Source organism: Oncorhynchus mykiss, chromosome 30, assembly GCF_057628025.1.
Source record: "Oncorhynchus mykiss isolate SJ-2025 chromosome 30, ASM5762802v1, whole genome shotgun sequence".
Classification (NCBI taxonomy): domain Eukaryota; kingdom Metazoa; phylum Chordata; class Actinopteri; order Salmoniformes; family Salmonidae; genus Oncorhynchus; species Oncorhynchus mykiss.
In genome coordinates, this window is record NC_143051.1 from 9,794,058 (window position 1) to 9,807,044 (window position 12,987).

The 12,987-nt window shown below is 46.2% G+C and overlaps 1 protein-coding gene across 5 annotated transcripts in view; it reads right to left on the reverse strand.

Annotated features, from left to right (window-relative positions):
• Positions 1 to 1,356: 1,356 nt before the first annotated feature.
• LOC110487897 (programmed cell death 6-interacting protein) overlaps positions 1,357 to 12,987 on the reverse strand; it is a 52,923-nt gene continuing 41,292 nt past the window's right edge. For 2 of the 5 annotated variants that reach the window (XM_036971817.2, XM_036971814.2), the window contains exons 17-18: positions 6,515 to 6,702; positions 1,357 to 5,062 (exon numbers count right to left, since the gene is read on the reverse strand). In XM_036971817.2, coding sequence (XP_036827712.1) covers positions 4,837 to 5,062; positions 6,515 to 6,702 — 414 coding nt within the window. In that variant the 3' untranslated portion in view covers positions 1,357 to 4,836. The remainder of the gene's footprint in view (positions 5,063 to 6,514; positions 6,703 to 12,987) is intronic. The other 3 variants (XM_090227480.1, XM_036971815.2, XM_036971816.2) reach the window with 2 other exon arrangements.

Sequence of the window (12,987 nt, forward strand, 5' to 3'; positions counted from 1 at the left end):
ACCTTTTTTTTGGATCCATTTATTGATTGGTTATTCTGAGGCAGGAAATGAGATCATAGGGGGCGTGTCCCAAGTCAAGAGAGTTTGTGTGTGTGTGTGTATGTGCACCAGTGGAGGCTGCTGAGGGGAGGACGGCTCATAATAATGACTGGGACGGAGCGAATGGAATGATATCAAACACCTGGAAACCATAGAAACCAAGTGTTTGACATATTTGATACCATTCCACCTGTTACGCTCCAGCCGTTACCATGAGCCCGTCCTCCCAAATGAACGTGCCACCAGCCTCCTGTTGTGTGTAGCTCTACCTTCCAGTAGTATATCATATCTGTGTGACAGTGAGAAGCTCCGTCATTATGGCATGCTGGGATATTAATCATCCGTTTGTTCTCTCTCTCCTTTCTCAGTGCGGTTAAAAGTTCCTCTCCTGTAGCGAGACATTGTGCTCCAATAGATGGCTGGTGATGTGTGGACACCTGAGATCAACACACTGAAACTGTTCTTCACTTAACTGTCCTGTCTGAGAGAGATGGAGAGAGATGAGGAGAGAGAGGGAGAGAGAGAGGAGAGGGAGATGGAGGGAGAGAGAGGAGAGAGAGGGAGAGGGGAGAGATGGCGAGATGGGAGAGAGAGAGGAGAGAGATATGGAGAGAGGAGAGACGCAGAGTCATTCTGAGCCGACCTCACACTGGGCGCCAATCTGTCAGACTCACACACGTACACATTTTCTAGGTTTATGTCAATGCACGCACACAAAATATATCTGGAGAGGTTGTCTGTTGGAAATCACCAGCGGGAAATTGTGATTGGATGAGATGATGACCTCAGAGGATTTCATTTGCATAATAACTTACCTGGAGACGCCCGGAGCTCAGGAGATTAGGTGTGTGATTGGTGGTATATTTAAATTAAATAACTCGCTCTGTGTGTGTGTGTGTGTGCGTGCGTGCGCGTGAAGAAATAAGTGAGACAGGTGAATAACCTTGTAAACCTTAGATAGACATCGCATCATTGTACCGGTCCCATTATGGCGTGTCTGAGCGCAGCACCATCTCCATTTTCAAGTCGTCAGTTTTGTTCTACTACGTCTATGAGTTGGTGAACTAACTGAAAGAGTACGAGAGTGCTGTATCTGTCCCTTTATCTCAGGTTGGTGGCAGTTCCAACCGTCTTGCTAGATGCACTGCTCTCGGGGCCATGCCTGCCCTCTCCTGGCTACTTCCTTTAACTACATCAGTAGCTTTCAGCAGACTGGACAATGAAGTATAAATGGTATATAAATGTACAAGTCTATGGTTCTGAAGATCAAAGACAATGTTCCTGAATAAAGTAGACTCAGCAAACTGCACACGGGTGTCTGGTATGGTATCCAGAGGTGTTTAATCACATTAGAACCACAGAGAGAAAGAGAAACAGTCTGTTGTTTGGTTAACCACATACATATATAATATAATATAGTATACAGAGTCTTCACTAAGTATTCACAGCTCTTGACTTATTCCACATTTTGTTTATCAGCCTGAATTCAAAATGGATCACATGGATTTTTCCTCTCACCCAATACCCCGTAATGACATCACAATACCCCGTAATGACATCACAATACCCCATAATGACATCACAATACCCCATAATGACATCACAATACCCCATAATGACATCACAATACCCCATAATGACAACGTGAAAACATGTTTTTAGACATTTTGGCTAATTTTATTGAAAATGAAATACAGAAATATCTAATTTTACATACGTATTCACACACACGAGTCAATAGTTTGTATAAGCGCCTTCGGCAGTGACTACAGCAGTGAGTCTTTCTGGGTAAGTCTAAGCACTTCCACACTTAGATTGGGCAACATTTGACCATTATTCATTTAAAAATGATTCAAGCTCTGTCAAATTAGTTATTGAGCAATGATAGACAACCATTTTCAGGTCTTGCCATAGGTTTTCATTTAGATTCATGTCAAAACTGTAACTCGGCCACTCAAGAACATTCACTGTCTTCTTGGTAAGCAACTCCAGTGTAGAGTTGTTATTATGTTTTAGGATATTGTCCTGCTGAAAGGTGAATTCACCTCCCAGTGTCTGGTGGAAAGCAGACTGAACCAGGTTTTTCTCTAGGATTTTGCCTGTGCTTAGATCCATTCTGTTAATGTATTTATCCTGAACCCCCCCCCCCCACACTTCCTTAATGATTACATGCATACCCATAAGATGATGCAGCCACCCCTCTGCTTCCAAATATGGATAGTGGTTCTCAGTAATGTTATGTATTGGATTTGCCCCAAACATAACACTTTGAATTCACCATTGGCCTCATGGTGAAATCCATGAGCAGTTTCCTTCCTCTCTAGCAACTGAGTTAGAAAGGACACCTGTAATCTTTGTAGTGACTGGGTTCATTGACACAACATCCAAAGTGTAATTAATAACTTCACCATGCTCAATGTCTGCTTTTTACCCATCTACCAATAGCATTGCAAAACTTCCTTAGTCTTTGTGGTTGAATCAGTGTTTGAAATTCACTGCTCGACTGAGGGACTTTACCTGTTTGGGGTACAGAGATGAGGTAGTCATTCAACAATCCTGTTAAAACACTTACTGCACACAGATTGATTCCATGCAGCTTATTTAAGCTTGAAATAACAGGTTTGAATACATACTGACTCAATATACATTTCAACTTTTCACTTTTAATTAATTTGCATTTTAATGCATTTAAAAAAAAAGACATGATTCCACTTCGGGCCAGTGACCAAAGAAAATCTAAATATAATCCATTTTAAATTCAGGCTGTAACAACAAAAGTAGGAAAAAGTCAAGGGGTGTGAATACTTTCTGAAGGCCCTGTATGTAATAATCTTTATCCCAGAAAAACATCTCCAGCCGTACTCTGATTATAGGAGAGAACGCATCTCCAACGGTCCTCAGCTACATGAGGAAACCTACAGGCCGTTTTCATTGGATCAGTACATCAGTATTATTCATTAGAAAAAATAGGATATAGATATAGTTGTAATAGAAGCGCCAGGAAATGATCTCGCTGATCAGAGCTGGGTCAATATTCAGTAGCAAAACAGTTTGATATACAGACAAGGAACATTTGTTCAAGTCGTACATTTGCACTCCTGGACACGACCGTCGGTCCTCCGGTCCCCTCAACCGGTGACATTGCACGGGACCATCCACCCGCTCCCAAATAAGGAATCACACCTATAGACTACGCCCCCTCATCCCCGAATGCAGTGAGGCTCCTCAGAGAGTTGGGCCAGGAAGCGGAAGCTAGCGGTGAAAAATCTGTTGATGTATCCTTGAACAAGGCACTTCCTTCCTTTACGACCTCCATATGTCAGGGGTGTCGTACTCCTACGACCTCCACATGTCAGGGGTGTCGTACTACTACGACCTCCACATGTCAGGGGTGTCGTACTACTACGACCTCCACATGTCAGGGGTGTCGTCCTACTACGACCTCTACATGTCAGGGGTGTCGTCCTACTACGACCTCTACATGTCAGGGGTGTCGTCCTACTACGACCTCTACATGTCAGGGGTGTCGTACTACTACGACCTCCACATGTCAGGGGTGTCGTCCTACTACGACCTCTACATGTCAGGGGTGTCGTACTACTACGACCTCTACATGTCAGGGGTGTCGTACTACTACGACCTCTACATGTCAGGGGTGTCGTACTACTACGACCTCTACATGTCAGGGGTGTCGTACTACTACGACCTCCACATGTCAGGGGTGTCGTACTACTACGACCTCCACATGTCAGGGGTGTCGTACTACTACGACCTCCACATGTCAGGGGTGTCGTACTACTACGACCTCTACATGTCAGGGGTGTCGTACTACTACGACCTCCACATGTCAGGGGTGTCGTACTACTACGACCTCCACATGTCAGGGGTGTCGTACTACTACGACCTCCACATGTCAGGGGTGTCGTACTACTACGACCTCTACATGTCAGGGGTGTCGTACTACTACGACCTCCACATGTCAGGGGTGTCGTACTACTACGACCTCCACATGTCAGGGGTGTCGTACTACTACGACCTCCACATGTCAGGGGTGTCGTACTACTACGACCTCTACATGTCAGGGGTGTCGTACTACTACGACCTCCACATGTCAGGGGTGTCGTACTACTACGACCTCCACATGTCAGGGGTGTCGTACTACTACGACCTCCACATGTCAGGGGTGTCGTACTACTACGACCTCCACATGTCAGGGGTGTCGTACTACTACGACCTCTACATGTCAGGGGTGTCGTACTACTACGACCTCCACATGTCAGGGGTGTCGTACTACTACGACCTCCACATGTCAGGGGTGTCGTACTACTACGACCTCCACATGTCAGGGGTGTCGTACTACTACGACCTCCACATGTCAGGGGTGTCGTACTACTACGACCTCCACATGTCAGGGGTGTCGTACTACTACGACCTCCACATGTCTGGTGGATGTGACAATAAAATGTTGTGTTTGTTTTTGTTTTTTTTTGTGTTCTAAAAAGAGGCCCAGCCCAAAACCAGGAAGTCAGTTAGATCAGGACGAGAAGTTAGGAATTAAATAAAGAATCAACGCAATAATTAGAAAAATTATATGAAAAACGAATTAAACAAGGGTGGTGGGATAGAGTAAGGGTAGAGTAGGGAGGGAAGGAGGGAAGGAGGGGAGGGAGAGAGCGAGAATTTATTGCAGAGGTTAGAATCAAGGTTTCTGCTGTCAGTTGGAGGATGGATAGCAGAGGGGAGGGGTAGAAGGGCTGAAAAGTGGGAAGAGAGGGAATGATAGAGTTTACACAGTAGTTATTGTTGTGGGTAGTATGGTTGATGTGGTGGGTGCTGGGGCTGCTGTTGGTAGGTGTAGGGGTGTTGCTGTGTGGGGGGGGTCCCGGGGAAGCCCCCCTGTCCGGGTGCTGGGGCCTGCTGATAGGGGACGTAGGGCTGCATGTTAGGCTGCATAGCGGGGGGCATGTTGTACTGGCCGTACGCTGCATACGGGTTATAACCCATGGGCATCTGGTAGGCATACCTGGAGATACAGAGGCAGAGAGAGAGTTATAACCCATAGGCATCTGGTAGGCATACCTGGAGATACAGAGACAGAGTTAGGAGCGAGAGTTAGGAGAGAGAGTTAGGAGAGACAGAGAGTTAGGAGAGACAGAGAGTTAGGAGAGACAGAGAGTTAGGAGAGACAGAGAGTTAGGAGAGACAGAGAGTTAGGAGAGAGAGGGGGAGGGATAGTTAGAAGAGAGAGAGTTAGGAGAGAGAGGGGGAGGGATAGTTAGAAGAGACAGAGTTAGGAGAGAGAGGGGGAGGGATAGTTAGAAGAGACAGAGAGTTAGGAGAGAGGGGGAGGGATAGTTAGAAGAGAGAGAGTTAGGAGAGAGACAGAGAGAGAGTTAGGAGAGAGACAGAGAGAGAGTTAGGAGAGAGACAGAGAGAGAGTTAGGAGAGAGAGAGAGAGAGTTAGGAGAGAGACAGAGAGAGAGTTAGGAGAGAGACAGAGAGAGAGTTAAGAGAGAGAGAGAGAGAGTTAGGAGAGAGACAGAGAGTTAGGAGAGAGACAGAGAGAGAGTTAGGAGAGAGACAGCGAGAGAGTTAGGAGAGAGACAGCGAGAGAGTTAGGAGAGAGACAGCGAGAGAGTTAGGAGAGAGACAGCGAGAGAGTTAGGAGAGAGACAGCGAGAGAGTTAGGAGAGAGACAGCGAGAGAGTTAGGAGAGAGTTAGGAGAGAGACAGCGAGAGAGTTAGGAGAGAGACAGCGAGAGAGTTAGGAGAGAGACAGAGAGAGAGTTAGGAGAGAGACAGAGAGAGAGTTAGGAGAGAGACAGAGAGAGAGTTAGGAGAGAGACAGAGAGAGAGTTAGGAGAGAGACAGAGAGAGAGTTAGGAGAGAGACAGCGAGAGAGTTAGGAGAGAGACAGAGAGAGAGTTAGGAGAGAGACAGAGAGAGAGTTAGGAGAGAGACAGAGAGAGAGTTAGGAGAGAGAGAGAGAGAGTTAGGAGAGAGACAGAGAGAGAGTTAGGAGAGAGACAGAGAGAGAGTTAGGAGAGAGACAGAGAGAGAGTTAGGAGAGAGACAGAGAGAGAGTTAGGAGAGAGACAGAGAGAGAGTTAGGAGAGAGACAGAGAGAGAGTTAGGAGAGAGACAGAGAGAGAGTTAGGAGAGAGACAGAGAGAGAGTTAGGAGAGAGACAGAGAGAGAGTTAGGAGAGAGACAGAGAGAGAGTTAGGAGAGAGACAGAGAGAGAGTTAGGAGAGAGAGAGAGAGTTAGGAGAGAGACAGAGAGAGAGTTAGGAGAGACAGAGAGAGAGTTAGGAGAGACAGAGAGAGAGTTAGGAGATAGGGGGGAGGGATAGTTAGAAGAGGGGGAGGGAGAGAGAACAGCAATGGAAGTGTGACTAGAACAACGGACGGATAACAGTTGTGCAACTCTCACACAGTCTGCCGACTGGGACAATAAAGGTATTGATTGATTCACCCTGGGTATCCCTGGTAGGTGGGGTAAGGCGGTCCCTGTGCCTGTGAGGGAGGGGCCATGGGTGGGGGGTTTCCTGGTTGAGGCTGGTTGTCTGGAGGGTTACCAGGTGCGGAGGCGGCCTGGGGGGTGAAGGCAGGAGGAGGGGGCCGCTGGGGCGGCTGGGCCTTCACCTGGGGCTGCTGAGGCTGCTGGGAACGGGAAAGAAGTGAAAATAAGTGATCAATAAAAAAATAAATAGATAACTAGTAAACACTGATAAACATTTCATTTATTGATCGCTTGAAAAATTATATTTTCACAATAAGAGACAACATTTACAGTCATGTTCATCTCTGTCGTGATTGAGCAAGTTTGATTAGGCTGAACCGGTGTGAACCGGTGAAGAGGAGCGGCCTGATCAAATCCATCAGTAATCTGTGCTGCCCGGTCACATGGTCAACAAGGCAGCATGGCACATTGTTCAAAAACAGGTCTTCTCCAGAAAATATAGCTTTCAATTTTCCAACGTGTTTTCCTTCAGAAGGTAGACAAACTTTTGGTTTTGTTTGTTATCAAGTGCAAACATTCTTAAAACTACTGGCACATAACTCAGTCCTCCATGTATACCCAACAAGACATGTTACCAGAGGTGTCTGTTTAAACTACTGACACATAACTCAGTCCCCCATCAAGACATGTTACCAGAGGTGTCTGTTTAAACTACTGGCACATAACTCAGTCCCCCATCAAGACATGTTACCAGAGGTGTCTGTTTAAACTACTGACACACAGCTCAGTCCCCCATGCAAACCCAACAAGACATGTTACCAGAGGTGTCTGTTTAAACTACTGACACACAACTCAGTCCCCCATGCAAACCCAACAAGACATGTTACCAGAGGTGTCTGTTTAAACTACTGGCACATAACTCAGTCCCCCAACAAGACATGTTACCAGAGGTGTCTGTTTAAACTACTGACACACAGCTCAGTCCCCCATGCAAACCCAACAAGACATGTTACCAGAGGTGTCTGTTTTAACTACTGGCACACAGCTCAGTCCTCCATGCAAGACATGTTACCAGAGGTGTCTGTTTAAACTACTGGCACACAGCTCAGTCCCCCATGCAAACCCAACAAGACATGTTACCAGAGGTGTCTGTTTAAACTACTGGCACACAGCTCAGTCCCCCATGCAAACCCAACAAGACATGTTACCAGAGGTGTCTGTTTAAACTACTGGCACACAGCTCAGTCCCCCATGCAAACCCAACAAGACATGTTACCAGAGGTGTCTGTTTAAACTACTGGCACACAGCTCAGTCCCCCATGCAAACCCAACAAGACATGTTACCAGAGGTGTCTGTTTAAACTACTGACACATAACTCAGTCCTCCATGCAAACCCAACAAGACATGTTACCAGAGGTGTCTGTTTAAACTACTGACACATAACTCAGTCCCCCATCAAGACATGTTACCAGAGGTGTCTGTTTAAACTACTGGCACATAACTCAGTCCCCCAACAAGACATGTTACCAGAGGTGTCTGTTTAAACTACTGGCACATAACTCAGTCCCCCAACAAGACATGTTACCAGAGGTATCTGTTTAAACTACTGGCACATAACTCAGTCCCCCAACAAGACATGTTACCAGAGGTGTCTGTTTAAACTACTGGCACATAACTCAGTCCCCCAACAAGACATGTTACCAGAGGTGTCTGTTTAAACTACTGACACATAACTCAGTCCCCCAACAAGACATGTTACCAGAGGTGTCTGTTTAAACTACTGACACATAACTCAGTCCCCCAACAAGACATGTTACCAGAGGTGTCTGTTTAAACTACTGACACATAACTCAGTCCCCCAACAAGACATGTTACCAGAGGTGTCTGTTTAAACTACTGACACATAACTCAGTCCCCCATCAAGACATGTTACCAGAGGTGTCTGTTTAAACTACTGACACATAACTCAGTCCCCCAACAAGACATGTTACCAGAGGTGTCTGTTTAAACTACTGACACATAACTCAGTCCCCCAACAAGACATGTTACCAGAGGTGTCTGTTTAAACTACTGACACATAACTCAGTCCTCCATGCAAACCCAACAAGACATGTTACCAGAGGTGTCTGTTTAAACTACTGACACATAACTCAGTCCCCCATCAAGACATGTTACCAGAGGTGTCTGTTTAAACTACTGACACATAACTCAGTCCCCCAACAAGACATGTTACCAGAGGTGTCTGTTTAAACTACTGACACATAACTCAGTCCCCCATCAAGACATGTTACCAGAGGTGTCTGTTTAAACTACTGACACATAACTCAGTCCTCCATCAAGACATGTTACCAGAGGTGTCTGTTTAAACTACTGGCACATAACTCAGTCCCCCATCAAGACATGTTACCAGAGGTGTCTGTTTAAACTACTGGCACATAACTCAGTCCTCCATCAAGACATGTTACCAGAGGTGTCTGTTTAAACTACTGGCACACAGCTCAGTCCTCCATGCAAACCCAACAAGACATGTTACCAGAGGTGTCTGTTTTAACTACTGGCACACAGCTCAGTCCTCCATGCAAACCCAACAAGACATGTTACCAGAGGTGTCTGTTTAAACTACTGGCACACAGCTCAGTCCCCCATGCAAACCCAACAAGACATGTTACCAGAGGTGTCTGTTTAAACTACTGGCACACAGCTCAGTCCTCCATGCAAACCCAACAAGACATGTTACCAGAGGTGTCTGTTTAAACTACTGACACACAGCTCAGTCCCCCATGCAAACCCAACAAGACATGTTACCAGAGGTGTCTGTTTTAACTACTGGCACACAGCTCAGTCCTCCATGCAAACCCAACAAGACATGTTACCAGAGGTGTCTGTTTTAACTACTGGCACACAGCTCAGTCCTCCATGCAAACCCAACAAGACATGTTACCAGAGGTGTCTGTTTTAACTACTGACACACAGCTCAGTCCCCCATGCAAACCCAACAAGACATGTTACCAGAGGTGTCTGTTTTAACTACTGGCACACAGCTCAGTCCCCCATGCAAACCCAACAAGACATGTTACCAGAGGTGTCTGTTTTAACTACTGGCACACAGCTCAGTCCCCCATGCAAACCCAACAAGACATGTTACCAGAGGTGTCTGTTTAAACTACTGGCACACAGCTCAGTCCTCCATGCAAACCCAACAAGACATGTTACCAGAGGTGTCTGTTTAAACTACTGACACACAGCTCAGTCCCCCATGCAAACCCAACAAGACATGTTACCAGAGGTGTCTGTTTTAACTACTGGCACACAGCTCAGTCCTCCATGCAAACCCAACAAGACATGTTACCAGAGGTGTCTGTTTTAACTACTGGCACACAGCTCAGTCCTCCATGCAAACCCAACAAGACATGTTACCAGAGGTGTCTGTTTTAACTACTGACACACAGCTCAGTCCCCCATGCAAACCCAACAAGACATGTTACCAGAGGTGTCTGTTTTAACTACTGGCACACAGCTCAGTCCCCCATGCAAACCCAACAAGACATGTTACCAGAGGTGTCTGTTTAAACTACTGACACACAGCTCAGTCCCCCATGCAAACCCAACAAGACATGTTACCAGAGGTGTCTGTTTAAACTACTGAAACACAGCTCAGTCCTCCAACAAGACATGTTACCAGAGGTGTCTGTTTAAACTACTGGCACATAACTCAGTCCTCCATCAAGACATGTTACCAGAGGTGTCTGTTTAAACTACTGGCACACAACTCAGTCCTCCATCAAGACATGTTACCAGAGGTATCTGTTTAAACTACTGGCACACAGCTCAGTCCTCCATGCAAACCCAACAAGACATGTTACCAGAGGTGTCTGTTTAAACTACTGACACATAACTCAGTCCTCCATCAAGACATGTTACCAGAGGTGTCTGTTTAAACTACTGGCACACAACTCAGTCCTCCATCAAGACATGTTACCAGAGGTATCTGTTTAAACTACTGGCACACAGCTCAGTCCTCCATGCAAACCCAACAAGACATGTTACCAGAGGTGTCTGTTTTAACTACTGGCACACAACTCAGTCCCCCATGCAAACCCAACAAGACATGTTACCAGAGGTGTCTGTTTAAACTACTGACACACAGCTCAGTCCTCCATGCAAACCCAACAAGACATGTTACCAGAGGTGTCTGTTTAAACTACTGACACATAACTCAGTCCTCCATCAAGACATGTTACCAGAGGTATCTGTTTAAACTACTGGCACACAACTCAGTCCCCCATCAAGACATGTTACCAGAGGTGTCTGTTTAAACTACTGGCACATAACTCAGTCCCCCAACAAGACATGTTACCAGAGGTGTCTGTTTAAACTACTGGCACATAACTCAGTCCTCCAACAAGACATGTTACCAGAGGTATCTGTTTAAACTACTGGCACACAGCTCAGTCCTCCATCAAGACATGTTACCAGAGGTGTCTGTTTAAACTACTGGCACACAACTCAGTCCCCCATCAAGACATGTTACCAGAGGTATCTGTTTAAACTACTGACACATAACTCAGTCCTCCATGCATACCCAACAAGACATGTTACCAGAGGTGTCTGTTTAAACTACTGACACATAACTCAGTCCTCCATGCATACCCAACAAGACATGTTACCAGAGGTGTCTGTTTAAACTACTGGCACACAGCTCAGTCCTCCATGCAAACCCAACAAGACATGTTACCAGAGGTGTCTGTTTAAACTACTGGCACACAGCTCAGTCCTCCATGCAAGACATGTTACCAGAGGTGTCTGTTTTAACTACTGGCACACAGCTCAGTCCTCCATGCAAACCCAACAAGACATGTTACCAGAGGTGTCTGTTTTAACTACTGGCACACAGCTCAGTCCTCCATGCAAACCCAACAAGACATGTTACCAGAGGTGTCTGTTTAAACTACTGACACATAACTCAGTCCTCCATCAAGACATGTTACCAGAGGTGTCTGTTTAAACTACTGGCACACAGCTCAGTCCCCCATGCAAACCCAACAAGACATGTTACCAGAGGTGTCTGTTTAAACTACTGGCACACAGCTCAGTCCCCCATGCAAACCCAACAAGACATGTTACCAGAGGTGTCTGTTTTAACTACTGGCACACAGCTCAGTCCTCCATGCAAACCCAACAAGACATGTTACCAGAGGTGTCTGTTTTAACTACTGGCACACAGCTCAGTCCTCCATGCAAACCCAACAAGACATGTTACCAGAGGTGTCTGTTTTAACTACTGGCACACAGCTCAGTCCTCCATGCAAACCCAACAAGACATGTTACCAGAGGTGTCTGTTTAAACTACTGGCACACAGCTCAGTCCCCCATGCAAACCCAACAAGACATGTTACCAGAGGTGTCTGTTTAAACTACTGGCACACAGCTCAGTCCTCCATGCAAACCCAACAAGACATGTTACCAGAGGTATCTGTTTTAACTACTGGCACACAGCTCAGTCCCCCATCAAGACATGTTACCAGAGGTGTCTGTTTAAACTACTGACACACAGCTCAGTCCTCCATGCAAACCCAACAAGACATGTTACCAGAGGTGTCTGTTTAAACTACTGGCACACAGCTCAGTCCCCCATGCAAACCCAACAAGACATGTTACCAGAGGTGTCTGTTTAAACTACTGGCACACAGCTCAGTCCTCCATGCAAACCCAACAAGACATGTTACCAGAGGTGTCTGTTTAAACTACTGACACACAGCTCAGTCCCCCATGCAAACCCAACAAGACATGTTACCAGAGGTGTCTGTTTTAACTACTGGCACACAGCTCAGTCCTCCATGCAAACCCAACAAGACATGTTACCAGAGGTGTCTGTTTTAACTACTGGCACACAGCTCAGTCCTCCATGCAAACCCAACAAGACATGTTACCAGAGGTGTCTGTTTTAACTACTGACACACAGCTCAGTCCCCCATGCAAACCCAACAAGACATGTTACCAGAGGTGTCTGTTTTAACTACTGGCACACAGCTCAGTCCCCCATGCAAACCCAACAAGACATGTTACCAGAGGTGTCTGTTTTAACTACTGGCACACAGCTCAGTCCCCCATGCAAACCCAACAAGACATGTTACCAGAGGTGTCTGTTTTAACTACTGGCACACAGCTCAGTCCTCCATGCAAACCCAACAAGACATGTTACCAGAGGTGTCTGTTTAAACTACTGGCACACAGCTCAGTCCTCCATGCAAACCCAACAAGACATGTTACCAGAGGTGTCTGTTTTAACTACTGGCACACAGCTCAGTCCTCCATGCAAACCCAACAAGACATGTTACCAGAGGTGTCTGTTTAAACTACTGGCACACAGCTCAGTCCTCCATGCAAACCCAACAAGACATGTTACCAGAGGTGTCTGTTTTAACTACTGGCACACAGCTCAGTCCTCCATGCAAACCCAACAAGACATGTTACCAGAGGTGTC